The 27265-nt window shown below is 43.1% G+C and overlaps 1 protein-coding gene and 1 long non-coding RNA gene across 2 annotated transcripts in view; one reads left to right on the plus strand and one right to left on the minus strand.

The window, feature by feature from the left end:
• The window catches only part of CLMP (CXADR like membrane protein), a 71083-nt gene that overhangs the window by 21378 nt on the left and 22440 nt on the right, over positions 1–27265 (plus strand). Inside the window, exons 2-3 of the mRNA XM_030221595.1 lie at positions 17263–17423; positions 23683–23884. Coding sequence (XP_030077455.1) covers positions 17263–17423; positions 23683–23884 — 363 coding nt within the window. The remainder of the gene's footprint in view (positions 1–17262; positions 17424–23682; positions 23885–27265) is intronic.
• Positions 23743–27265, minus strand: part of LOC115482043 — a 47060-nt gene continuing 43537 nt past the window's right edge. Inside the window, exon 3 of the long non-coding RNA XR_003944029.1 lies at positions 23743–23825. This is a non-coding gene — a long non-coding RNA (uncharacterized LOC115482043). The remainder of the gene's footprint in view (positions 23826–27265) is intronic.

The following is a 27265-nucleotide window of genomic DNA, read 5'->3' on the forward strand; positions in this document are numbered from 1 at the left end:
TCCTTGGTACTATCAAAATTTGATTACTGCAATGCGATCTATGCAGGACCTTAAGACCTCACTAATCAGAAAATTACAAACTGCTCAAAACATAGCAGCTCGTCTTGTACTTAAAGGTACCCAACAATCCAAAGAGACCCCGCTTCTACTCAAACTACACTGGCTACCTATAAGTTCATGCATTACTGTCAAATTATGTGCATTCACCCACCAAATAATTTATGGTTCATCCCCATCTTGCATGCAGAATCTTACACAGCTGTCAACACGCAACCATCACGGATTTCGATGAAATTTTCTGTGAACATTCATACATGTCCCCAATGAACATTGGTAAAGTTTTACGTTCGCCGATGCAATACTTGCCGAGATATAGTAATCTGTTTGACCCCATACTGCAGCCTTCGCGCAGGGACCACCAGACTACTTGACATGGAATGACCAAATATCATCCAGAGACTTTCTTGTATTACACTTCCCTCAATGTAATAAAATCAAATATAAAACTATCCGCAATGCTGGATTTTTATACCAAACAACTCCTTCAAACTGAAGACTATCACATATTTTGTAAACTATTGAAAACTCACTTGATAAGACTGATCTCTAACAATAGAAATAACTGATCCTCTAACGAAACATGCTATAACAACAACTCTGTTCATATTCATATTCTATCCTATGTATTAAAACATGTTATACGATCAGGATTTCATGTTATGCTGTTATTAGTAATTTTGTATATATCTACTTTGTTCTATGTAACCAGAACGCCTTGTCAGTTCTACTTTTGTTATATTATGAGCCATATTGAACTTGAATCGTATTTGAGATAATGTGGGATATAAATGTCATAGATAAATAAATTTTGGGACACGCAAGGCTCATTTACTAGCACAGCTTAGTAGAAAGGTCCCTTAATTACAGAAAACTGGCTGGAAGTTTAGCAGCACCTTTTTAAAAGTAGTGCTTACTATGCTCTGTCTTTGTCCCAATAGTGTGGTGTTACTATTCCAGGTTCTTGATTCTGCCCCACCCCCAATGGAATATGTTTGGGTGGGATTTATACAGTGCATTTTTTTCTAGTGAAAAAAAAATGCCCGTACTCAAATATGAGGCCACCCCTTCAGAGGTGGGGTGACCACCGAGGGACCCACCCCACAATAGCCAGGCCCCCTGCAACCAGTCACAGAATCTATGACAAGGCAGAATTTGTATGTAGAGCCTGAGCTCTTTCATTAAAATACGAGGACCATGGGTCAATTTTAGCAGACAATGGAAAAGGTGCCGACACTCAGTACCCCCAGGTACCCCCTCAAAAAATAGCCCTGGATTTATACCACTGATGACATTTCTCATGTACCGTATGCTGTGCATCCTTAGCCTGGCTGCTGGATGTTGAGTACTGAATGAGACTCTTTTTCTGCCTTCACAGTACACACAGCCCCAGATGGCCCAAGGAACCAAGCCAGTATCTAGGTCTCCTGCATGGCATAGCAATTGCATGGAATAACTGGGCTGAACCATTAACAAGATTTATACTACTTTTGTTTATGATTTTGGAGATAAACATTCTTCTACAAAACTTTGTATTCCGTATTTATACGCTATCTGACAACCACAAAACATTTGTAGGCCAATGATGCCAAAACTTTCCTGGCATGACCTGAGCATTTTCTCAGCCTTTCCCCCTCCTCCTGTCAAACTCCAGCTGGCTCTTTCCTCTGCTTTCCTCCAGCCCTGCAACTCTCCTCTGTCCTCCAGCTGGCCAACCTCTCTGCCTCCCTACAGTTCTGCAGCCTTATAACATTTGCACACAGTGTGCTATTGCATATGTTGTATAAAATACCTGCATTTGATGACAAACAGCGCCCTCTTGTTTCAAGAGCCACACCGGTTCTCAGCCTACTGTTCTAATCAAAACACAGCCACAACAGCAGATCCCCAACAAATGCCATAGAAGTGTATTATATCATGGCTGTATAGACATAGATATATAGACTACCTGATACCTGGGAAATACATTAGAGGGTGCTGTTTGATCCACTTGTACTTGCTAAGTGCCCAGCCCACTCCATCACCTCTATCCTAGGCATTTATCTGAATTTGAATTAGCACTCTTATCCCACCCCCACCCTGCCTAACCTAAGCAGTCCTCTCATTTTCCCTTTTATACTTACCTCTCCTGCTCCTTTGGAGCTTATGGCTGACTGGTTCTTTCTGCATGATTCTCTGTTCTGGGTTGCCCATCATTCTGGCTCCTTCCGGTCCTGTGGCTGCCTGGTTCCCTGCTTTGTGAAGCCAATATCCCCTATACCCTCTGGAGTCTCAAACAGAGATGCCAAGTTACCAAATCCCAGGGTGGAGATTTTGGGATGGTTCTAGATTTCTGACCACTCCATCTTGGTGCATTATGGGACTCGCAGCACTGATTTCAATGGGCAGAATCAGGCACTACAAATCCCACACTGCTTTGGGGATGTAGGTTCAAAACCAGAACTGGCCAAAAAGTGTCTAGCTTGGAACTGGGTACATATGTGCATTCTGCTTGTCACCAACAGAAAGAACACAGTTTTGCCTCTCTACAAGTCGTTGGTGAGGCCCCACTTGGAATATTGTGTCCAGTTTTAGAGGCCGTATCTCTTCAAGGACATAAAAAACATTTGAGGTGGTTCAGAGGAAGGTGTCAAAAATGGTACAAGGTTTGTACCATAAGAGACTGGAAGACTTGAATATGTATATGCTAGAGAAAACGAAAAGAGAGAGGTGATACAATACAGACATTTAAGGCTTGAAAGGCAGTGCTTTTTTTGTAGAAAAAAAGGTGCCGGTACTCATTATGGGCGGGGTCACCACATATGGCTCCACCCCTGATAGCCACACCCACATTAACCACACCCCCTATACCAGCCTTGGCGCATATAAACAGACATCACTGAAAATATTACAGTACTATAGGAGAAAAAAATAACATGATTTGCTAAGTAGTAGTAGTAGTATACCCAGTGCAAAATAAGACAGCCAATGTAAATTCTCAAATTGGACATATTACAAATACTAAAATGAAAATAAAATGATTTTTTTCTACCTTTGTTGTCTGGTGACTGTTTTTCTTTCCATATTGGTCCCAGTCTGTGATTCTCCTTTCCTTTGTTTTCGCTTAACTCTTCTGTGCCATTTGTCATTTTTGTCTCCTTTTTCTTTGCTTTCTTCAATATTTTTCAGGCTCTCTCTCTGTCCAGATTTAATTCATTCTTACTATCCATTCTTTAATTTCCTTCATCTACCTGTGGCTTTTCATCTTTTCCTCACCCTTGTTCTCCCCATGCCCCTTCCTCTTATTCTCCAGTCTTTCTCTATTCCCCTTTTCCATCCAGCAGCTCTGCTTTCTCTCTCCATCCTTCCAGTGTCTCCCCTATTTCTTTCTGCATTCTTCCATCCAGCGTCTTCCCTCTTTCTCTCCCTATCCTTCCGTTTTCCCTCTCTCTCTCCCCATCCTTCCATCTGTTTTTCCCTCTCTCTCTCTCTCTCCCCATCCTTCCATCTGTTTTCCCTCTCTCTTTCCTCATCCTTCCATCTGTTTTTCCCCTCTCCCCAATCCTTCCATCTGTTTTTCCCTCTCTCTCCCCAATCCTTCCCTCTGTTGGTTTCCCTCTTTCTCTCACTCCCCAATCCTTCCTCTGTTGGTTTCCCTCTTTCTCTCTCTCCCCAATCCTTCCCTCTGTTGTTTTCCCTCTTCCTCTCTCTCCCCATCCTTCCATCTGTTTTCCCCTCTCTCCCCAATCCTTCCCTCTGTTGGTTTCCCTCTTTCTCTCTCTCCCCAATCCTTCCCTCTGTTGGTTTCCCTCTCTCTCTCTCTCTCCCCAATCCTTCCCTCTGTTGGTTTCCCTCTTTCTCTCTCTCCCCAATCCTTCCCTCTGTTGGTTTCCCTCTCTCTCTCTCTCCCCAATCCTTCCCTCTGTTGGTTTCCCTCTTTCTCTCTCTCCCCAATCCTTCCCTCTGTTGGTTTCCCTCTCTCGCTCTCTCCCCAATCCTTCCCTCTGTTGGTTTCCCTCTTTCTCTCTCTCCCCAATCCTTCCCTCTGTTGGTTTCCCTCTCTCTCTCTCTCCCCAATCCTTCCCTCTGTTGGTTTCCCTCTCTCTCTCTCCCCCCAATCCTTCCCTCTGTTGGTTTCCCTCTTTCTCTCTCTCCCCAATCCTTCCCTCTGTTGGATTCCCTCTCCTTGCCAAGTTTGGCGCGAACGGCGCCAAGTCGCGACGCACGCAGCACCAGCCCCTATTTCCGGCCGCTGCTGCTTCTCCTGTTGAGCAGCAGCGGCCGCTACACAAAGAAAAAGAAGATTTAAAAAAAAAAACTTCAAACCTGGCTGAAACGCGGCACCCCGGCACTGTAGACAGCCATTAGGCATTGGCTGTTGCCCCGCAGCCGCTCCTCCTCTTGCCTCTACGTCACTGCCCCTGGAGGAAGACCCCGGAGGAGCGCAGTGACGTAGAGGCAAGAGGAGCAGCGGCTGCGGGGCAACAGCCAATGCCTAATGGCTGTCTACAGTGCCGGGGTGCTGCGTTTCAGCCAGGTTTGAAGTTTTTTTTTAAATCTTTTTCTTTGTGTAGCGGCCGCTGCTGCTCAACAGGAGAAGCAGCAGCGGCCGGAAATGGGGGCTGGCTCTGCGTCCGTCACGGGGCGGAGGGAGCAAAAAAAAAAGGTGCCGGTACGCCGTACCGTTGCGGACCGGCACAAAAAAAGCACTGTTGAAAGGTATTAATATACAAACAAACTTCTTGCTGAGACATAGGCGAGGTAGAACTAGAGAACATAAATGGAGGTTCCAAGGAGGTAGACTTAAGAGTAACATCAGGAAATACTTTTTCACAGAGTGGATAGTGGACGCCTGGAACACTCTTCCAGGAGAGGTGGTAGAGTCAAAAACAGTGAGCAAATTCAAAAATGTGTAGGATAGACACAGGGGATGCTTAAATAGAAAGAGGATGGAAACGTAACATGGCTGTTGAGGTGTTATCTTGGGCAAGATTAGTGGGAACTGAGGCCAATGCCAGACAGACTTCTACGGTCTGCGCCCCACAAATGGCAAAAGACTGAAAGATGATTAGCCAAATCCAGCATGGGGGAACTGAAGCTATTGCCAGACAGACTTCTATGGTCTGTGTTCCACAAATGGCAAAAGACCTAAGTCCAGTGTTGTAGATCGCTTTTTTGTCAAGTGCTGCGAGCGAGGGTGCTGTGCAGCTCAGGGGGAAGGGAAGACATCTTGATTGGTAAGTATTGTCAGCAATACTTAGGGACGATATGTGGTTATAACCAAGACTCCATCATGTTTGGCGGCCTATATGGTTGACATGATGGAGACTTGACAGCCAGTATTTAAGCATAGGTAAGTGGGGCTGCACAGAGTGGTAGGTGTGGCTCTGGCCACCATGTTGGGCAGACGAGATGGAACGTGTGGGTCTTTATCTGCCACCATTTACTGTGTGTTACTGTGTAAGCTTGTTATGTAGAGGGAAATTTGGAATAAATTTTCTAAGATATTAGGGAATAAAAAAAATAGAGTAATTTGCTGGTACTTTATTTAAGTCACCATCTTCCATATCTAATATATCTAGGTGGTTTACAAATGTCATAATAAAAATATAAAACAACTCAATATTAAACAAGACATAAAAATAGAAAGATAAACCCTAATAAATAATAACAAATTTCCTGCAGTTAATTCTGAATTATCTGTCTTTAAAAAAAAATTGCAATTTTCCTTAGGTAAGCTGTGATTATATAGAGGGGCATAATGGAACAGAAACGCCTATCTCCATGGGCGTTAATCTCCGAGAACGGGTCCGTGAAGGGGCGGGGCGGATCGTATTTTTTAAAAGAAAAAGACGCCCATGTTTTATTCGTCAAGGTGTGAGCTGGGCGATTTTGCTTTTCAGCGATAATGGAAAATGAAATCGCCCAGCTCAAAAACGAATAAATCCAAGGCATTTGTTCGTGGGAGGGGCCAGGATTCATAGTGCACTGGTCCCCCTCACATGGCAGGACACCAACCGGGCACCCTAGGGGGCACTTTTACAAAAAACAAATAAAAGGTAAAAGAGCTCCCAGGTGCATAGCACCCTTCCCTTGGGTGTTGAGCCCCCCAAATCCCCCTCAAAACCCACTGCCCACAAGTCTACATCATTACTATAGCCCTAAGAGGTGAAGGGGGGCACCTACATGTGGGTACAGTGGGTTTGGGGGGGGTTGGACGACTAATAGCATTAAGCAGCACAATTGTAACAGGTAGGGGGGGGGATGGGCCTGGGTCCACCTGCCTGACGTCCACTGCACCCCCTAACAACTGCTCCAGGGACCTGCATACTGCTGCTTGGGAGGAGGGTATGACATTTGAGGGTGAAAGTAAAAAGTTGTGAAACATCATTTGTTGTGGTGGGAGGGGGTTAGTGACCACTGGGGGAGTCAGGGGAGGTCATCCCCGACTCCCTCTGGGGGTCATCTGGTAATTTAGGGCACTTTTGGGGGCCTTATTCGTAAAAAAACAGGGTCCAGGAAAAGTGTTCTAAATTCTAGCTCAAAACTGTTCCATTATCGGCGAAGGGCGCCCATCTCTGTTCGCCCGATAACCACGCCCCAGTTCCTCCTTCGACACGCCTTCGACACGCCCCCGTCCACTTTGTCCGCATCCGCGACGGAGTGCAGTTGAAAGCGACCCAAATTCGGCTTTTGATTATACCGCGTTATTCGTTTTTGTGAGATAAACGCCCATCTCCCGATTTAGGTCGGAACTTGGGCGTTATTCTCGTTCGATTATAAGCAGGATAGTCATCCACACTAAATGAAATGTACTGACATTTTTTTTTAGTTGAAAAAAATTAAACATTTCTAAATTACATGTATCAAATATAGGAGTTCTTTTACTAAGCTACAGTAAGCATGAACGAATGCCAAAATGGAGTTACTGCACGGCTACCGCGTGGCTCGTGGTAATTTCATTTTTGCCACGTGTCCAATACACGCAGCCAAAAAATAATTTTTATTTTCTGCTGCACATATCGGACACGCGCCAAGAGGCATTTGGCGTGCGTAGGTCATTACCGCCCGGTTACCACATGAGACTTTACCGCTAGGTCAATGGCTGGTGGTAAGGTCTCAGACCCAAAATGGACGTGCGGCAATTTTCACTTTGCCGCATGTCCATTTTTGGCAACAATTTAAAAAAGGTCTTTTTTACAGGTGTGCTGAAAAAATGATTTTGTGTGCACCCAAAACCCGTGCCTACACTACCGCAGGCCATTTTTCAGCGCAACTTAGTAAAAGGACCCCAAAATGAGTCTCTTGGGCAGGCTGGATAGACTCTACAGATCTTTATCTGCTGCCATTTACTATGTTACTATGTAAATCCCAGATTTGTCCAGCTCTTTATCCAACACTAAAACCTCATTTAAATGTTAGCTCCAGAAAATGTATTCCAGATGCAGGGCTTTTTTTTAAATTACCCATGCTGCTTAGCACCTTACCATGACTATGTATTTGGATAATGTGGAAAAAAAAAACAAAAACCTCCCACATTCACTCGGACTTGGACAAATATCCATTTGGGAGGAAATAATTACCCATAGTCAAGTCACATAGCTTCAATCAGTCATTGCTCCCACGCTGTGAAGGTGGGGCTCAATATTTTCTCTGTTTAGTTTTATTTTGATGCAATGTGAAGGACAATTTTCAAAGCTATTTGACTGAGTAAACAGCAATTCAAAGGGGGGTAAAACGCCCTGTCTGAACATTTTTCTCCTCAGAATGACTACAATGAGCATGCAGAGTTCACACACATTGCACTTTTAGCAGCTTTAAAACCCCAGACTGCATTTAGATAGAAGGACTAGAGTATACAAGCTAAATGGAATTTTCAAATCCATATGTGTAATTTTCCCCTTTCCTTAATCTAAAAATAGGGAGATATTTTTATTATGAAGAAATGCTATGCTTTCTTTGAAAATTGTTTACCAATCCATATGTACAAAAGTACCCACAGATTTTGCGGCTACTGAAACATTGCTCCCAAAATGTAAAATATACATAATTAGGTAAAAGAAAGCTAAGGAGTGCATGGTCTAGAATAATTTCTACCTTACAAAACAGATAGTGTATTGAAATATTACTCATTAGTGGCTCATTTGCACACATTCCCTCTAATTCTATAAAAATCACCAAAAATTAAGTGCGTAAATTTGAGCATATGCCTGTCAGCTATCGTTGTCTAGGGTTGGTCCCGGGGTCCACTTCACAGAGGCAGTGGGTTCCCAAAGAATACGCAATCCACACGGATTTGGATATATAAAGTATATTATATTTGCATATATGCATTGGCTCACAGCATTTAGTACAGGTAGCTGGTATATGCCTGTATCTGTGTGTGTTTAAGGAAGAGAGAGAAAGAAGTAGTGCATGCAGAGCCCGGTGTGTTCTGCTTGCAGGGAGAGAGGGCAGAGATGCCCTAGGACAGAGAGCAGTGCCCCAGTCAGAGAAAGGGGGGGCAGTAGACCCCAAGCTGAGCTCTGTGCTCTGCTGCACAGAGAAAGACAGAGAGAGAGAGAGAGAGAGAGAGAGACCCAGTGAGCTCTGCTTTATACCTAATAAGAACTGAGAGGGAACAGGAGCAGAGAGAGATCAAAAACTTCTCTTTCCCAGTTATTTCCTTTACAGAACTCCAGATACTTTCTGAAGTCAGGAAAGGTGACAACTTTCACAGGTTGTCCTGTTTGAAATCCCTAGTGATAGAGCCTCACTGTCTAGCTTTGGTTGCTCTGAAGCCTGCTCCCAGATGGAACAAAAGGTATGTTAATCAAGAGTAATTGAGAAACCAAAGGGCTATCAGGCCTCTCTGAGCACCATTTGGCCCATTTCATCCTCAATGGTTCCTGCAGGAGAGGGGGGGAGAGTTTATCAGAGGTCAGAAGGTGGTTTAATATTGTCAAACTGATTTCATATTACTATAAGTATGTCCAGCAATAATTTTGACCTCCTGCAATCCTGACAATGCCCATTTGTGCATTTAATTTAACTGAATGAGCTAATTAGCACCAGTTAGCTTTTTAACAAGCAATTATTGGCACTAATTAGATTTAATTGGCATTTACATTAATTCTATGCCTAAAATTTACACACAATCTAAAAAAATAGGGGTGCCAAAATGGAAAGAGCATGAGCAGAATGGGAACATACCTAAATTAATGTACGTTGTTACAGAATAATGGGGATATGTGTTGAATTTAGGGCATACGTTTGCATCACGTTTCAGTTGCTGCAAATGGCCACGCCTAAAGTTAGGTGTGATTCCCAGGCATAAACGCGACTAACTCTATAGAATAGCGCTTTTTTCCATTGCTGATTTTTTTTTGTGCCATATATAGAATCTAGCCTATTGTGCTTTTTACATGCCTTAAAAATGTCGGTGTATGCGAAAACTATTTAATTCGTGTTAAACTTTTTAAAATGTGCATTAGAACTTTTTAACACCAACAGGCCAATTGTATGTCTACTATTTCATAGGTTATTAAACAAATGTGTAAAACAAACTGAAAATCTGCCTACAAATTGGGAGTTAAACTAAATGCACCAAAATCTTTTGGTCAGTGCACATCCCTGTTACCCATTTAAATATTCCTTATCTAGAAATAAAGGTCAAGAACAAGTTGTAGGTAATACCTTTTTTTTTATTGAACTAACTAAATACTCGTACATTTGTGATTTGCTTTTAAGATCTATACTCTCTTTACCAGATCCGTGCAAGGGGACATACTAGCTCTTTAAAGTGAGTCATAAATATATTAAGCTATTCCAATAAAAGATTCCTACTGTACATATCCATGTGGACTAACTTTATAACCATATTACTTAAATCTTGCTTGCAGCTTGTTTCAATTTGAACAGTCAAGAGTAAAATGTGGATTTGGTTCCATCTTGTGGTCAAAATGTTAAGGTTCTGTTAGGGCAAAATTTCTCACTAGTTTTCCTTGATAGCTTAAAGAGTGCTCCTACCGTCTCTTACAGGTTTAGGGGTCCCTTTACTAAAGCGTGTTATGATTCGCAGTTATCATAGCTTAATGCAGGATTGTACCACACATTAGCTGCAAATCTAACGTAGCAATTAGTGGAGGCAAACTGATCAGTTTGATTTTTTTTTAATTGAAACTTGTGAGACGATTAAGAGATCTTTTAAACTCTTTCAGTTTTAGAATGGCAGTGCAGACCTTGATTTTTTTTCGTGTTTCATTTATTACAATGGTCTTCTGCTTGGACTTTCAAAAATTCTTTGAAAGCATTGCAATCAGTACAAAATGCTAAAGCTACAGTTTTTGCAGGTGTACCTAGGTATACCCACATTACTCCAGTTTTAAAACATTTTCATTGGTTGCCTATTGAGCAGTAAATAAAATTTAAGATTGTCTGTCTAGTTTTCAAAGCACTTCATCAAATGATCTCTCCTATTCTTACCTCTAGTTTGCATCTCTATCAACCTGTTAGGACACTCTGTTCCTGTAGTCAGGACCTACTTGAAATTGTTCTTTCCATCTTGAGGTCAATAGGAAATCTAAGTTTAGAATTGTAGGTCCTAAACTTTGGAATGAGCTTCCTGCGACTCTTCGCAGGATTACTTTCCTTGTCCAGTTTAAGAAAGAACTCAAAATGTGGCCCCCAATATTCAGCCGGCGGCGGACAGCATTTTTTAAAATGCAGATTGTCGCCGGCTAAATTATCCCCTGATATTTAGTGCTGGGCCACGTCCAAGCACTGGCACTGAATATCAGGGGATAATTTGGGGAGGGCAGGCTGCTGGAGGTTATATGGATCTGGCCGAAATTCAGCCAGGGTTGCATAAAAGTTATGCAGCCCCATGCGGGCCCAGCTGAATATCAGGCTGCTCTGGCCCACATAACTTTTTTTTCCAAAAAATAAAAGCCCCTGAGCCCCCTCCCGTCCTAATGTCCCTTCTTTCCTTCCTTCCCTGCCCCCCATGCATTAAGACCCTCCCCCTGCAAGACCCTCCACCCTCACCTCCCCTCCCCTCAATGCTGAAGGTAAGCCCCCCCCCCATGCTTGCCTATATTCCTGGTGGTCCAGCATGGTCATTGGGGTCAGCATTCCTGCCCCTTGCAGTGCCTTGGGAAAATGGCTGCCATGACCTCTCGCAGCAGCTCTCAGTACTACACAAGTTATTTTTTTCTCCTATACTGGTATAATATTTTCAGTGATGCCTGTTTATATGCACCATGGCTAGTATTAGGGGTGTGGCTAATGTGGCTACCATAGGGGCAGAGCCATAGGTGGTGACCCCACCCATAATGAGTATCGGTACCTCCTGTACCAGCTGCTCCATAAAGCTGTCCTTGATTTCATCAAGGAATTTTACCGCCCTAGCATGCCCCAATGTTACATTTACCCAGTCAATATTGGGGTAATTGAAATCACCCATTATTATTGTGTTGCCCAGTTTGTTTGCGTCCCTAATTTCCTTTAACATTTCTGCATCCGTCTGTTCATTCTGGCCTGGCGGACGGTAGTATACTCCTATCACTATCCTTTTCCCCTTTACACATGGAATTTCAATCCACAGTGATTCCAAGAAGTGTTTTGTTTCCTGCAGAATTTTCAATCTATTTGAGTCAAGGCTCTCGTTAATATACAACGCTACCCCTCCACCAATTCGATCCACCTTGTCACTACGATATAATTTGTACCCCGGTATGACAGTGTCCCACTGGTTATCCTCCTTCCACCAGGTCTCAGAGATGCCTATTATATCTAATTTTTCATTTAGTGCAATATATTCTAACTCTCCCATCTTATTTCTTAGGCTCCTGGCATTCGCATATAGACATTTCAAACTATGTTTGTTGTTCCTATTTACATCATGCTCAGTACTTGACAGTATTAATTTGCAATCTTTTGTCTGATTTTTATTTTATTTAAGGACACCTGATCTACTACGGTCTCTTTTGCAACCTCACTATCAGGATACCCTGTCTTCCCTGTTTTGGTGATATCTTTGAAAGATACCTTATCCCTAACCATATGCTTTTGAGCGACTGTCGGCCTTCCCCACTGTTTCTAGTTTAAAAGCTGCTCTATCTCCTTTTTAAATGCCGATGCCAGCAGCCTGGTCCCACCCTGGTTAAGATGGAGCCCATCCTTTCGGCATAGGCTCCCCTTTCCCCAGAATGTTGCCCAGTTCCTAACAAATCTACAACCCCCCTCCCTGCTCCATCGTCAAAATACTTAAGCAAAGTTGATAGCATGGAGATGACAAAACAGAGCATCCAATCAAGATTTTAAAACACATTGACATGGGATACTGGATGCGTGAAAGCAATCCCCTTTTTTACCCATCTGATCTTTAAATAAAAATCAGACAGATCCTGGGCCCTCCCCTTCTTTGTAAAAGAAGGTGACTCCAGGCACCCCATCCACACACTGAGCTGAAAACAGGTCTTCCCCTTTCCATCTTTTCTTTTGGAAATAAGAATCCCTCTTATTTGCTTCCTATTTGGTCTAACAATGGTCTGAGAGCACTAGGCTAGAAATGTTGGTTTAGCTTTGCTATTGACAGCACATCACTACTGGCTATCCAGCATAGCTAACCTAAAATTTGTAGGACACATTTTATAAACAGATGCCTAGTTTAAGATGGCAAAAAAACATGCATATTGTCAGCGTCGCACAAGATCCTAACCTTACACCCACCACCCTAACTACTGCCCACCCAACAGCGATCCATACATTCACTACAGTTCACACCCCCTCTCTCCCCCTTCCTTTCATCCACAGTTGAAACATCACTGTCCCCCAACCCCTCCCACTACCCTCAATCATGCACGGTTCTCACAAAGTCAGTGACCCATAAACCATTCAAATCCTTGCTGCACTTCCCATACAGAATCAACTCAGGTCACCACTTGGTGGTTCTGCTGCAAAAAAGGGCCATTATCCAAATCTCAGAGCAGAAGTTGTTCCGATCAGCCATCTCCCACATTTGTCTCCTATGCTGGGGCTCCTAGACAAACTGGGCAGGCAGTAGGATCTCTCCTACATCTGCCCCATCTACAGTCATTTATCCAGCCATCCATTCTGCCTGCCTATGGCAGTTGCCTCTCTGTTGCCGTGGAGACTGGAGACTCCCCCCCCCCACCCCCCACCCCCCCCCCCCCCCCCCCCCCCCCCCCCCCCGTCTTCTGGCTTTGTCAATGTCTCCATGCTCAGTAGCTTCTGTCTAATGCTGGCTCCCCTCTTTATGTAAAGTGATCAATTTATCGATATCTTCCAGGGAAAGCAACATTTGCAAACCCCTTTCTTAAATGCTATCAGATGGGTAGGAAACCAGATGCTGGCACATATCCCCACCTTCAGCAGTGTCTCTGTATTTAAGGAGTGCCTTTCACTCCTTATAGTCTCGATTCCAGAAATATAGAGGTCTTTCATGTGGATCACCCAAGCCTTCCTGGCATCCCAAATGAGGTGCTCTTTCTCCAGATAGCAGAGAAGGTGGAAGATAATCGCATATGGCTACTTAACCTGGGCCAGAATGCTATCTGGTCTCTCTGTGAGTATGATTGATCTCAAAAGCAGAAGTTTCAGCAGTCATTAAACAGTCTGCACAAACCTACAAGTGTCCAGGAGCTTTACCCCATCAAGCATCTCAGAGATACATACATTGGAATACTGATCCCAGTTCTTTTGATCGTCTGCCTTGTCTTTCAACCAAGCTACTTCTGTCTGCAACTTTGTCAGCTCTTCTCTGCTTTTGTTGTGTTCTCCAACACCCCGATTCTTTTCTTCACTTTCATAAGATGAAGATGAGACAAGACTCTGGCAACCTTCATATGTTTTAACAACCTTGAATAGTTGTGTATCATCTGCAAATTTGATCACCTCACTTGTCGTTCTGATTTCCTTATCATTTATAAATATGTTAAATAGCACCAGTACCAGTACATCAAACACTTTATAGAAATTAAAAAAAAAACCTGTAACAAAGAAATGTAATAAGCTGACAGTTAACCATCCATACACAATTTGTGCTTTGTGCCTCTGCTCCACCGCCGTCCGCCACCATTTGCAACAGGTCTCCTGCCCCTATGAAGCCTATCGAGTTTTCTTTGCGTAGAATTCCTTTATTGTTTTGCCTGGTTTGCTATGCTATGGCTTCCAGCATACCTTCCTACTCTAGTAGAGCTGTCAAGGGGTCCAAAAATTGGCCACTTCACTGGGTTTGTAATTGGGCTTATTCATAATCTTGCTTGGAGCCCATTTGTCTACATATGCACTGGAACTGGGCAGAATGCACACATTTGAAAGGGGTCTGTTTTGGGTTGATCTTAGAAGAATGCATTTATTTTCTGTTTTGCAACAGAAAAACACCTCATTGATTGCATGTTTATATTTGGTCATTTTACTTATGCAGTTAACAAAATTATAAGTTTTATGTCAAGTTATACCTGCTGTACACTGCTTTGGATGAATCTCTTCATAAAGGTGATTAATGAATCCCACTGAAATATTTATGTATTTTTCACAAATTTAAATGCTGGCATTTATACTTGCTCTGAGTCACACATAACTGTCAGCAAACTATTCATTTGGACCTAGAGTTTGGAGAAGTGATTGAGAAAGCTCAAGTTATCTGCAGCAGGGCCCATGTTATTCCTATGGGCTCTGCTGCAGATAACTAGAGCTAAGTTTTAGTAAAGGACCCCCTGAGGGAGTAATTTTGCTTACCTTAAAATCACCTAAAAAAATTTCTTGGACTTTGGCTCCATAACTGGCTTCTCTAAGGAATGTGGCTTTGTAAAATCTGCTACTTACACATACTGGGTGCCACTTGCATGGTTACCTGCTGGCATTTACATGTGCAGAGCCCCAAGTGATGCCATTCTTTTTAGAACTTGTTTCTTTGTAAAATGGCCTCTCCCACTCTACATACTACCCAAGGAGGTCTGATTAACAGGGAAAACGACATGACATCACAAGGCTGAAGCCACTCCACTGAAGGAAGTTCCCCAATGCAGCCACCATCTTGGGACACCCAAAATAATGTAATTCATATGGTGACAAGATTCACCTACTGGTTTCAGGCCAGATAATGGGCCAAGTATGCTCCTGCCGTCTCCTTGATGCCATCACATACATATGTATTTCCCATAGCATTATAGATATTTTTAAAGGGCTCCATAACTGTAAATGCCCAGACTAGGATGTCCCTTTTCCTACCTAAAAAACCTATGCAAATTCAGGCTTCACATAATTTAACTATGAATTCCCATTATATATTTGTCTCCCTAGAATGCTACTGTTTATTTTGGTCAATTGTATTTATGAAGGGGGGGGGGGGGGGAGAGATGTTCCTTTCTATATTGATTTGTTCATTGTTGTATTTACAGCTATTGTTGGATAGAATTAACATATATATATATATATATATATATATATATATATATATATATATATATACAGTGGGGGAAATAAGTATTTGATCCCTTGCTGATTTTGTAAGTTTGCCCACTGACAAAGACATGAGCAGCCCATAATTGAAGGGTAGGTTATTGGTAACAGTGAGAGATAGCACATCACAAATTAAATCCGGAAAATCACATTGTGGAAAGTATATGAATTTATTTGCATTCTGCAGAGGGAAATAAGTATTTGATCCCCCACCAACCAGTAAGAGATCTGGCCCCTACAGACCAGGTAGATGCTCCAAATCAACTCGTTACCTGCATGACAGACAGCTGTCGGCAATGGTCACCTGTATGAAAGACACCTGTTCACAGACTCAGTGAATCAGTCAGACTCTAACCTCTACAAAATGGCCAAGAGCAAGGAGCTGTCTAAGGATGTCAGGGACAAGATCATACACCTGCACAAGGCTGGAATGGGCTACAAAACCATCAGTAAGACGCTGGGCGAGAAGGAGACAACTGTTGGTGCCATAGTAAGAAAATGGAAGAAGTACAAAATGACTGTCAATCGACAAAGATCTGGGGCTCCACGCAAAATCTCACCTCGTGGGGTATCCTTGATCATGAGGAAGGTTAGAAATCAGCCTACAACTACAAGGGGGGAACTTGTCAATGATCTCAAGGCAGCTGGGACCACTGTCACCACGAAAACCATTGGTAACACATTACGACATAACGGATTGCAATCCTGCAGTGCCCGCAAGGTCCCCCTGCTCCGGAAGGCACATGTGACGGCCCGTCTGAAGTTTGCCAGTGAACACCTGGATGATGCCGAGAGTGATTGGGAGAAGGTGCTGTGGTCAGATGAGACAAAAATTGAGCTCTTTGGCATGAACTCAACTCGCCGTGTTTGGAGGAAGAGAAATGCTGCCTATGACCCAAAGAACACCGTCCCCACTGTCAAGCATGGAGGTGGAAATGTTATGTTTTGGGGGTGTTTCTCTGCTAAGGGCACAGGACTACTTCACCGCATCAATGGGAGAATGGATGGGGCCATGTACCGTACAATTCTGAGTGACAACCTCCTTCCCTCCGCCAGGGCCTTAAAAATGGGTCGTGGCTGGGTCTTCCAGCACGACAATGACCCAAAACATACAGCCAAGGCAACAAAGGAGTGGCTCAGGAAGAAGCACATTAGGGTCATGGAGTGGCCTAGCCAGTCACCAGACCTTAATCCCATTGAAAACTTATGGAGGGAGCTGAAGCTGCGAGTTGCCAAGCGACAGCCCAGAACTCTTAATGATTTAGAGATGATCTGCAAAGAGGAGTGGACCAAAATTCCTCCTGACATGTGTGCAAACCTCATCATCAACTACAGAAGACGTCTGACCGCTGTGCTTGCCAACAAGGGTTTTGCCACCAAGTATTAGGTCTTGTTTGCCAGAGGGATTAAATACTTATTTCCCTCTGCAGAATGCAAATAAATTCATATACTTTCCACAATGTGATTTTCCGGATTTAATTTGTGATGTGCTATCTCTCACTGTTACCAATAACCTACCCTTCAATTATGGGCTGCTCATGTCTTTGTCAGTGGGCAAACTTACAAAATCAGCAAGGGATCAAATACTTATTTCCCCCACTGTATATATATATATTGAGCTGAGTTGGGATGATATTGTATTGAAAGTTCAGTATATTTTGTTGTTTCTTTTTTACTGTTTCATCATTATAATGCTACTAGTTTTTAAAGTATGTGTGGAAGACAATGCTCTACCTCATTGACAAGTTGTTGCTTCCTTAGTTTCTAGCTCTGCCTGGTGGGCTTATGCTCAGATAGAGATTATGAAGGTAGAAGAAGAGAATGTGACACTACCTTGTCACCATGAACTGGGTCGGCTGGGGCTCAAAAGCTTGGACATAGAATGGTGGTTCGAGCAGAAACCTGAATCAGCACCAAACATGGTAAGTTTTCTGAAACAAACAAAATTCTCCATAAAAAATATTGACTGTAGCCAGCTCAATATTAAAAGACCCTGAAAATCTACACTATGGGGATTACTTTAGAAACCTTACTCATGATTTTCACATGGAAATACCAGCATTTACTGATGTATTTTGCATACATCTGTATGATTTCTTTTTTTAAAACCTCTATTTACACTTGAAGATCTACACTACATAGAGGATAAAGGTGGCATGGTTTGGGTGGGACTAAAATCTGTAATTTCCCATTTCACAAAAGAATACACAGACATGGAGAAAAGGTTCTACATTGACTTTACACATGCTCAATGGCATAAATACCCCCGGTTTCTCTATAGGTTGTAAAACGTTGGGCTCCCAAATTTGAGTGTGCAGGGCAGATACGCATGCGATGAAAATGATAAAGGTGATGGGACGACTTCCTTATGAGGAAAGGCTAAAGTGGCTAGGGCTCTTCAGCTTGGAGAAAAGATGGCTGAGGGAAGATATGATAGAGGTCATTGACCACTGCTGGAAACAGGATGATGGGCTTGATGGACCTTCGGTCTGTCCCAGTATGGCAATACTTATGTAAAATATTAATCAATACAGTAAAAGTCCAAAAATCCTGCTTCCAGTAATCCGGACCACCTGAGAATCCAGACCTCTTGAAAGTGGACCACCCAAGAATCTGGACCATCCCATTCTGCCTGCTTACTCTCCGAGCCCCCCCCCCCCCCCCCGACCATGCTTCCCTCTCTCCCGCCTTCCCTGCACAGTCAAGCATCTTTTTCCCCACAAAGGCTCTGCCCACTCATTCTCACCTTTTTCTGGTCTTCATACTGCAACGCCAACAGCAGCCTTACTCGCAGGCTGCCTAAGGCATTTACCATACTATTCCACTCTGACCCGTCCCTCCCATCTGACCTGCCCCTTCTGATGCAACTTTCTGTTGTTGGAAGGGCGGGACAGGTTAGCGGGGAAAGGCATTTTATCTCTAAATTGTATATACTTGCATGTATATTTATGTTTTATATTAACCTTCTGTTCTAGAACTTTGCAGTATTACATAGGGTGGTTTGAATTCGTGGAATGGGCTCCCGGTGGGAGGTGGTGGACGAAGATTGTATCTAAATTCAATAAAACTTGGTTTGATAGGGTCTCTAATGGATAGGAACAGATAAAAAGCATGGATGGACAGACTGAATAGGCCATATGGTCTTTATCTGCTTTAATTTTTCTGTAACAGAAACAAACACAAAATGGGGTTGAATTACTTGTGCTAATTTAACCCCCTTTATGTTCTGTACAGTATGAAGAGGAAGTTTGAAAGCAGAAGTGGTAATAGTAAGAGGCTTAGGGTGAGTTTGTGTTTGTGCACATACTTTTGAAAATATGGTTCGCCTTCTGCTAAAGAAAAACGTTGACCAGGACAAACTTGAAAGTTACAGGCCAGTATCCAACATCCCGTTTCTAGGGAAACTCACAGAACAAACAGACTGTGTTCAACATAATGACTGGCTAGAAAAGAGAAACTGGCTAGATCCATGTCAGTCTAGATTCAAACCCGGTTAAGGAACAGAAACGATCCTTGTATCCCTACAGTCATTGGAGCCGACTCTGTGGGTGCTGTGGGTGCTTCAGCACCCCCAATATTGAGAAATTCCTTGTATATGTCCTGGGAGGGGTTATTTCCATTGGGCTTAGCACCCCCAATAATTTTGAAAGTTGGCTCCTATGTCCCTACTAGATGATCTTCACAGAAACCGAGACAAGGGTTTCGCTTCGATGTTAGTACTGCTAAATTTCTCAGCAGCTTTTGACACTGTGGATCATATCATGCTAGCAAGACTGAGAAAAACAGGTATCAATGGAACAGTACTTGCCTAGTTCAGATCCTATCTATCAGACAGGCAACAATCCATAACGTTTGGCAGCAACTCATCACCACCATGGGCTACCACAAGGGGTACCACAAGGATCGATACTGTGGGTGGGGTACCACAAGGATCGATACTGTCACCTATTCTATTCAATATCTACCTCAAACCACTAGCTGAGCTGATTCGGTCAATGGACACACAGTTCTACATCTATGCAGATGATGTACAGCTACTCATACCCATTGAACCTGACTTACCTACAGCCTTGAATAAACTGATTACCCGTCTAAGATCAATTCAAGAATGGACTAAATACAACAAACTTTGCCTGAACCCAAGTAAAACCAAGCTTCTCTGGGTTCCCCAAAACACAAGAGTATACATACCTGATATCACAATCCCTTTTGGGAAGTATGAACTCCCCCTCAAATCACAAGTCGGGAACCTTGGAATACAGTTAGATTCAAAACTTACTCTGATTCCCCAAATCCAAGCAACCTTCAAGAGCTGCTTCTACTATTTGCGAGACCTACACTGCCTCTCTCCTTACATCGAGAAGGTAAATCTTACCCAGTTGTGCATGCCATGATAACATCAAAACTAGATTACTGCAATGCACTTTACAATGGTTCTACAAAGGGTCTGCACCAGCTCCAGTTGATTCAGAATGCAGCAGAAAGACTCATAGAAGGTTGCAAACGATGTGACCACATCAAACCATTTTTGCAAAAACTTCATTGGCTACCAGTACAATACAGGGTTAAATTTAAAACTCTATGTCTGATCTTCAAGGCCCTGAAAAGAAATTGCCCCGAGTACCTGAAGAATAGGCTGATCCTCTACACACCACCAAGAACACTAAGGTCCTCCCAAGGACTTTCACTAACCACACCCTCTCCAAAAGACATAACACAATGTGATATCCGCAAGCGAGCCTTCTCCGGAGTAGCCCTCACACTCTGGAATGCACTGCCTGAAAGGCTACACAACACAAGACTATCTCTACTTCAGGAAACAGGTGAAAGCTTGGCTCTTCAACCAGGCCTTTAATGGAGTCTTTAACACTGCACATTTAAGACTGATAAAGAGCGCTAAACCCGACTGACACATTAACTCCAAAAGCTATCACCATGAAGTGGCTCCACATGGATGCGGTTAGCCCTTTTGAGCACATCGGGCGGCAACCTACCAGATAACGTAGTGCCTAATCCTATCCCCGTAATTTACAATCTGTCTAGAAAACACTGTACTAAGAAACACCCTAACTGTAATGTCAGATACCTGCTAGGCAATGCCAATAGATACCATCAGAACAAAACTATGGTTTCAGACCAGAACCAAATGGCTAACATTCGAAGGCCTAAAAAAATTTGTTACCTTTTGAAATTACCCAAACAAAGTCTCAACTCACTCCTATCCCCGCTATTTATATCAACACCAGGTCTGTGGGAAACAAGGCTCTCTTACACAGGGATCTACTAGAATGTTCAGATCTGGGCTTTCTGTTTATCTCAGAAACATGGCTCATAGAAGCTGGTAGTCCAATATTGCCTCACATCTATCCAAGGTATTCTTCACACTCCAAGACAGGGTAAAAAAGAAAGTGGTGGACTTGCTTTTTTATTTAAGAGTTTTTTTTCCCACGTGTCTTTAGGTAGTTCTGGGGTTTTCCCTGAACTGGAATATATGCTGTGCAAATTCTGTGATAATTCAAAAGAGGCAAATCAAATCGCCCTACTCCTCATTTACTGTCCTCCGGGAGCTTGGTCAAAGGTGGAACCTCAACTTGTAAAGATTACTTTCTCTTCCATGTCCCAATTTTCTAGGATTATCTTCCTGTGAGTCTTAAACCTATATTTGGAAAATGATGCAGACACCAATGTCCACAACTTCAAATCATTCCTGAAGGACTGCGAACTAACTATACTTTCCAAGGGTGCAACTGTTAGACCTCATGTCTTCCTGTCCTAATAGCTTGATCAGTTCATTCAAATGGAAGCCAGTACCATGGTCTGACCACTTCCAACTGCATTTTACCATTGATATCTGTATGTCAAGCTTAACCATGCACAAGTCCTCCAAACTCATCTCCACCAGAGGTAAAAATCAATGAGGTCACTTACTGGTCTGATCTAAAAGAGCCCCTCACTATTTCATCTCCTACACATGGTTCAATCAAATCCCGCTGGGATACCAAGGTGAAATCCATACTAGACAAAATTGCTCCATTTAGGGAAAGGGGAAGAGAAGGGAAATGGGACTTGATATACCACCTTTGTGAGGTTTTTGCAACTACATTCAAACCAGTTTACATATATTCAGGTACTTATTTTGTACCTGGGGCAATGGAGGGTTAAGTGACTTGCCCAGAGTCTCAAGGAGCTGCAGTGGGAATTGAACTCAGTTCCCCAGGATCAAAGTCTACTGCACTAACCACTAGGCTACCACTCCACTCCATTTACCACTAAAAAGGTCAAGATGTCCAGAAATTCACCATGGTTTACAGAGGAACTATCCATCCTAAAAAGGGAATGTCGACTCCTTGAAAAGCAATGGAGAAAGAACAAAGATACTACTGATAAATCCAAATGGAAGCAGTGGCGTACCAAGAGGGGAGGGCGGTGGGGGCGGTCCGTCCTGGGTGCACGCCGCTGGGGGAGGGTGCCGTGCACCTGTCGGCTCTTAGTTTTCATGCTCCCTCTGCCCCGGAACAGGTTACTCATCTTAACAAGCTGCACTGGCTTCCCATAGCAGAAAGACTCCGGTTCAAAGCTTCATAGTACACAAATGCCAACATCTTGCCATGCTAATATAAGCTTCAAGTGTAAAAAAAAATATTTCTATGTTTTTTATTAGTGTTTGCACTTGGCTGCCACTTGGCAGTACAGTGTAAATGGTCAGAGAAGTTCCTGTTTGGTTGTTTCCTTTATAGGACAGTAAGACTACTACTACTACTACTTATCATTTCTATAGCGCTACTAGACGTACGCAGCACTGTACACTTGAGAGCCTAGGTACATTCCCCTTGAAAGATGTGCTAATCCCAATGAGAAGCAGCCACAAGTGTCCCCTAGGCTTGTCTTTTCCAAGAATGTCTAGTTGCACCTTCTCTGCTGTGGGATGATATGGCCTGCCTACTTTCTGGCGCCTATTTTACAAAAGTCTGCTCCCCCAGATGTCAAAACCTAGCTACGCCTCTGCGGCTATCCGCTGTTTTTTAGAATGGGTTTAGCAGCCATATTTGGCAGCATCAAAGAGTGGAATATCTTTGGCCAGTTTGAAAATAACTTGCTAAGTCTGACTTAGCCAGTTATCTTCAAACCGGCCAAACACAAACTGGATATTCAATGCCAGTCACTGGAAATGGTCCGGCATTGAATATCTGGGCTTAGCGCAGACCATGGGGGTTAGCGGTCTAAGTCCCACGGTCTGAATATCAGCCTCAATATGTATAGATTATAAGTTTGGTTTGGTAACCCAACGTGATAACCCAGATTATACCTGGGTTTTCTATGTCTGAGCCAAACATATACAGGACAATTCTATACGGTTGCCACAAGTTAGGTGCAAATTAGATGCTTAACGCTGGGCACCAAAACGGGAGTAAATGGCAGTTAGGCACCTAACTTTAGATGCTGTTCTATGAGATAGCACCACAGTGCTTTAGCATGTAGCTGCAAGAGAACATACACATGGGTGGGGCATTGGCGGGTCATATACTAAGAAACCAACTTTATAAATTACTGTAAAATGTGCACCCAAATTTACGTGCCAACACTTACACCTGCCTTTTACATGGCATAAGTATGGGTACCTAAATGTTGGTGCTCAAATGCCAACTTAGGCTCTCTTCTATAACAGAATCTAGGTACCTAGAAACCATTATAGAATACTATCTTAGCACACTGATTTTGAGTGCTTAATGCCCTTTATAGAATTGCCCCCTAATCCATATGAGAGAGAGAGCGAGAGAGAGAGAGAGAGAGAGAGAGAGAAGCCAAATATCAGCACCTATACTTATGTAGTTAACAAAATTATAAGTTTTATGTCAAGCTATACCTGCTGTACACTGCCTTGGATGAATCTCTTTATAAAAGGTGGTTAATAAATCCCATTGAATGATTATTATATATATAAATTTTGGTTTAAGTGGGATATAAATAAATACTGGGATATGTAGCCCCAACCATGCCTGTCCCACTCTATATATAACTAAAAATACCTATATCATGATATGTAAAATATACATTCTTCACACACTTGAGCATAGAGCTACTTTTTAAATATTGACCTGCTTTACATTTAAAGCATACTAGATAATAATTAAATGCGTACAAAGTGGTGGACTGAGACATCCATGAATATTTGTTTCTCAGGTGATTGGTTATTCTGATGAGTCTGTTTATAATTACCCAAATATGAATCAGAGGGGTCGTGTCAGCTTCGCCTCTAATTTTCGGGCTGGTGATGCCTCCCTATACATCAGATCCTTGGAGCCCGGTGACGCAGGGATGTACAGCTGCAAAGTGAAAAATGGATGGAATTACAAACTGGAACGTGTGATATTAAAAGTTTTAGGTAAGAAACTTATTGGTCTCAGAAAGTGGGGTTACTTACCTTGCAACATGAGTTCTCTGTGGATAGCATGATAAATTAACCACACTTGGGTGACGACAGCACCAAGTCAGATGTACTTTCTGCACCCAAAAGAGTCTCAAAAGCTCTCTGTGTATGTGCGAGTGCTCCCTCCTTTGTGACCATTGCTTCTCCCCATCTGTGTTTTATAGATTAAATAATTTCAACCATAAGGGGAGGTGGGAGGGATTGTGTGGTTTATCATGGTGTCCGCAGAGAACCACTGATACAGGTAAGTAATCTTGCTTTCTCCATGGACAAGCAGGACAAAATTAGACACATATGGCTGAGGATGCAAGGGTATATGATGTTCTGAATGTACTTGAGTAACCTTTGCAACCTAGGTATCATTGCTGTGGGAGATTGAAACAATTTAGACAGTAAGGCATGGTTAGCTCTGGAAGATCGAATTAAGCAATAGTGAGATTTGAAGATATGTAAATATAATTGATTACAGACAACATGGTAAGGTGTTGACTTTGCTATAGACATGATGACAACCATATTCAGATATTCATTTTTATTCTAGTTTATTTAATCTTTATTAAACATGGAGATGAAGGGAAGAAGTAAGTTGGTAGTGAGATATAAGTGCAATCAAAGATAATTGTGTATAAGTGCATCAAAGATAATTGTGTGAAGACATTTCTGGACAATAGCTAGGCCAGATTGATTGACCTCGTGATATAGGAATGGCTACGATGATCTTTTGTGCATTTCATTTAGAAGATAAGTAAAGCTAGAACTTGAGAAGACATTTTAAAGGAGTCATGGGTAAGTTCTATAGAGACTATCTGACAAAGGTAAATAGTAATGAAGAGCCAATATAATTGTAGCCAAAGATGACACTTGCAATGGAGTGAATGTTTTCACTGGTTAACCAAGTGCATCAACTAGCAATTATAAAGTAGAGGCCTCATACAGAGTTAGATGAACTTTTAGCAATAGCAAAGTTTCTGCACAAGACTGGCATTCCAGGAAACTAGGAGCAGGCTCTGGTGGTAACCAGATGGTTTCAAAGACTGGGAAATCTTGATCCAAAACAATGGGTAAGGGAGCCCAGGCATCACCATTGCCTCCAACTGGGCTGGTTCACCCAGTATTTGGAGGGAGACTTGAGCTGTGAGGTACTGTCCCCGATCTCCATGCACACAGGACAATGTCACAGTTCATTCATGGTTCTCTTCCTGTCAGGTAACTATTCCCCTCAGAATGAGGGTCCTCACACTGCTAGAATCTACCAGTGCCAGGTAGGGGTTCCCATCCAATTGGACTTGCAGCACACATCTCACCTGTTCTCAGGTTGGGAAGCTTCCCTATCATTGTAGCAAAGCGATGTTATTACATTCACTTCTATGGTTTCCTCATATCACTCCTGACAGTCCCTGGCCATATGGCCTTTCTCCCTACATTGGAAACTGGTGAGAAAGAGGGGTTCCCATAACTGAGGTAGCAGGGGCCAATGGGTTCTTTTCTGAGACCCCAAGCTGGAGGCCCCCACTAGATCTTTAGCATTTTATTTCTTTCCCTTCTTCCTGGGACTCCCTGCTCGCTTCCTGTCCTTGTCCAGATCAAATTCTGGTTGTGCATGAGAAAAGGCTTCAGCTGCCTCCAAAGTGCTCTCTGGCATCAACTTAGGGTGGTGCCGCACCCACTGTATCATTGATGGGGGTTGTCCCTTGAGAAACTGTTCAAGGAGAACGACTCTTGCTACCTCTAGGCAGTGCCGTAGCGAGGGCTAATGGCACCCGGGGCGGGTCGCTGCTGTGCACCCCCTCCCGGGTGCAGCACGGCATGACCCCCCCCTGCAGCGCATCCCCCCGGACCGCATTCTTACCTGCAGGAGGGCCGATCCGCCCCGAGTGCACGTCACTCGGAGCTGCGTCAGACCCGCTGGTTCTCTGCTCTCTCTGCCCCGGAACAGGAAGTAACCTGTTCCGGGGCAGAGGGAGCAGGGAACCAGCGGGGCCGGCACCCCCTGAGCGCGTGCACCTGGGGCGGACCGCCCCTCCCGCCCCCCCTTCCTATGCCACTGCCTCTAGGCCATTCTTACCCTCCAGGTAGAGCCATGTCCAGGCTACTTCCTTGAGCCAGTACAAGAAACTCCAGGGAATCTCCTTGGCTTGTACAGACCTCTTTTGAAATCACTGCTGGTAGGCCTCTTGGGTGCAGCCTACCCTCTGCAAAATGGCAGCCTTTACTTCCGTATACACAGTTAATGTCTTGCAATGCAGTTTGGCTGCTACTGATCAGTGCATTCCTCAAGTAAGCTGTCCATGACGCTTCTGGACAGCCAGCCAGGCAGGCAGTTCTTTCAAAATTTGTCAGGAAAGAGTCTGGGTCATCTTCTGGTACCATATTTGATGTAGTGTATCTAGATTTTCAGAAAGCTTTTCACAAAGTTCCTTATGAGAGGCAATGTTCTGTTTGGATTAGGAACTAGTTATTGGACAGAAAAGAGAGGGTATGGTTAAATAGCCATGTTTCTCAATTGAGGAGGGTGAACAGTGGAGTTGCCCCAGGGATCTGTACTGGGACTGGTGCTATATAACATATTTATAAATAATCTAGAAATCGGAACAAGTGAGGTGATTAAATTTGCAGATGACACAAAACTATTCAAAGTTGTTACAACACATGTGGATTGTGAAAAAGTGCAGGAAGACCTTAGAAAATTGGAAGACTGGGCATCCAAATGGCAGATGAAATTAAATGTGGACAAATGTAAAGTGACTTACATTTGGATTATTCTTCCCAATCATTGTTACCTGATGCTAGGATCCACCTTAGGAGTCAGTACTCGAGAAAAAAATCTAGGTGTCATTGTAGACAGTACACTGAAATCTTCTCCCCAGTGTGCAGTGGTGGCCAAAAAGGCAAACAGAATGCTAGGAATTATAAGGAAAGGGAAGAAATGACCAAGAATATTATAATTCCTTTGTATCACTCCATGGTGCTATCTCACCTTGAGTATTGCTTTCATTTCTGGTCACATCTCAAAACAGATATAGTGGAATTAGAAAAGGTTCAAAGAAGAGTGACCAAAACGATAAAGGGGATGGAACTCTTCTCATATGAGGAAAGGCTAAAGAGATTACAGCTCTTCAGCTTGGAAAAGAGATGGCTGAGGGGGGGATATAATTGAGGTCTACAAAATTCTGAGTGGTGTAGAACGAGTAGAAGTGAATCAATTTTTTACTCTTTCAAATAGTATAAAGACCAGGGGACACTCAATGAAGTTACATGGAAATACTTTTAAAACAAATAGGAGGATTTTTTTTTTTCACTCAATGAACAGTTAAGCTCTAGAACTCATTGCTGAAG

The sequence above is a fragment of the Microcaecilia unicolor genome, chromosome 12 (genome assembly GCF_901765095.1).
Source record: "Microcaecilia unicolor chromosome 12, aMicUni1.1, whole genome shotgun sequence".
NCBI lineage: Eukaryota > Metazoa > Chordata > Amphibia > Gymnophiona > Siphonopidae > Microcaecilia > Microcaecilia unicolor.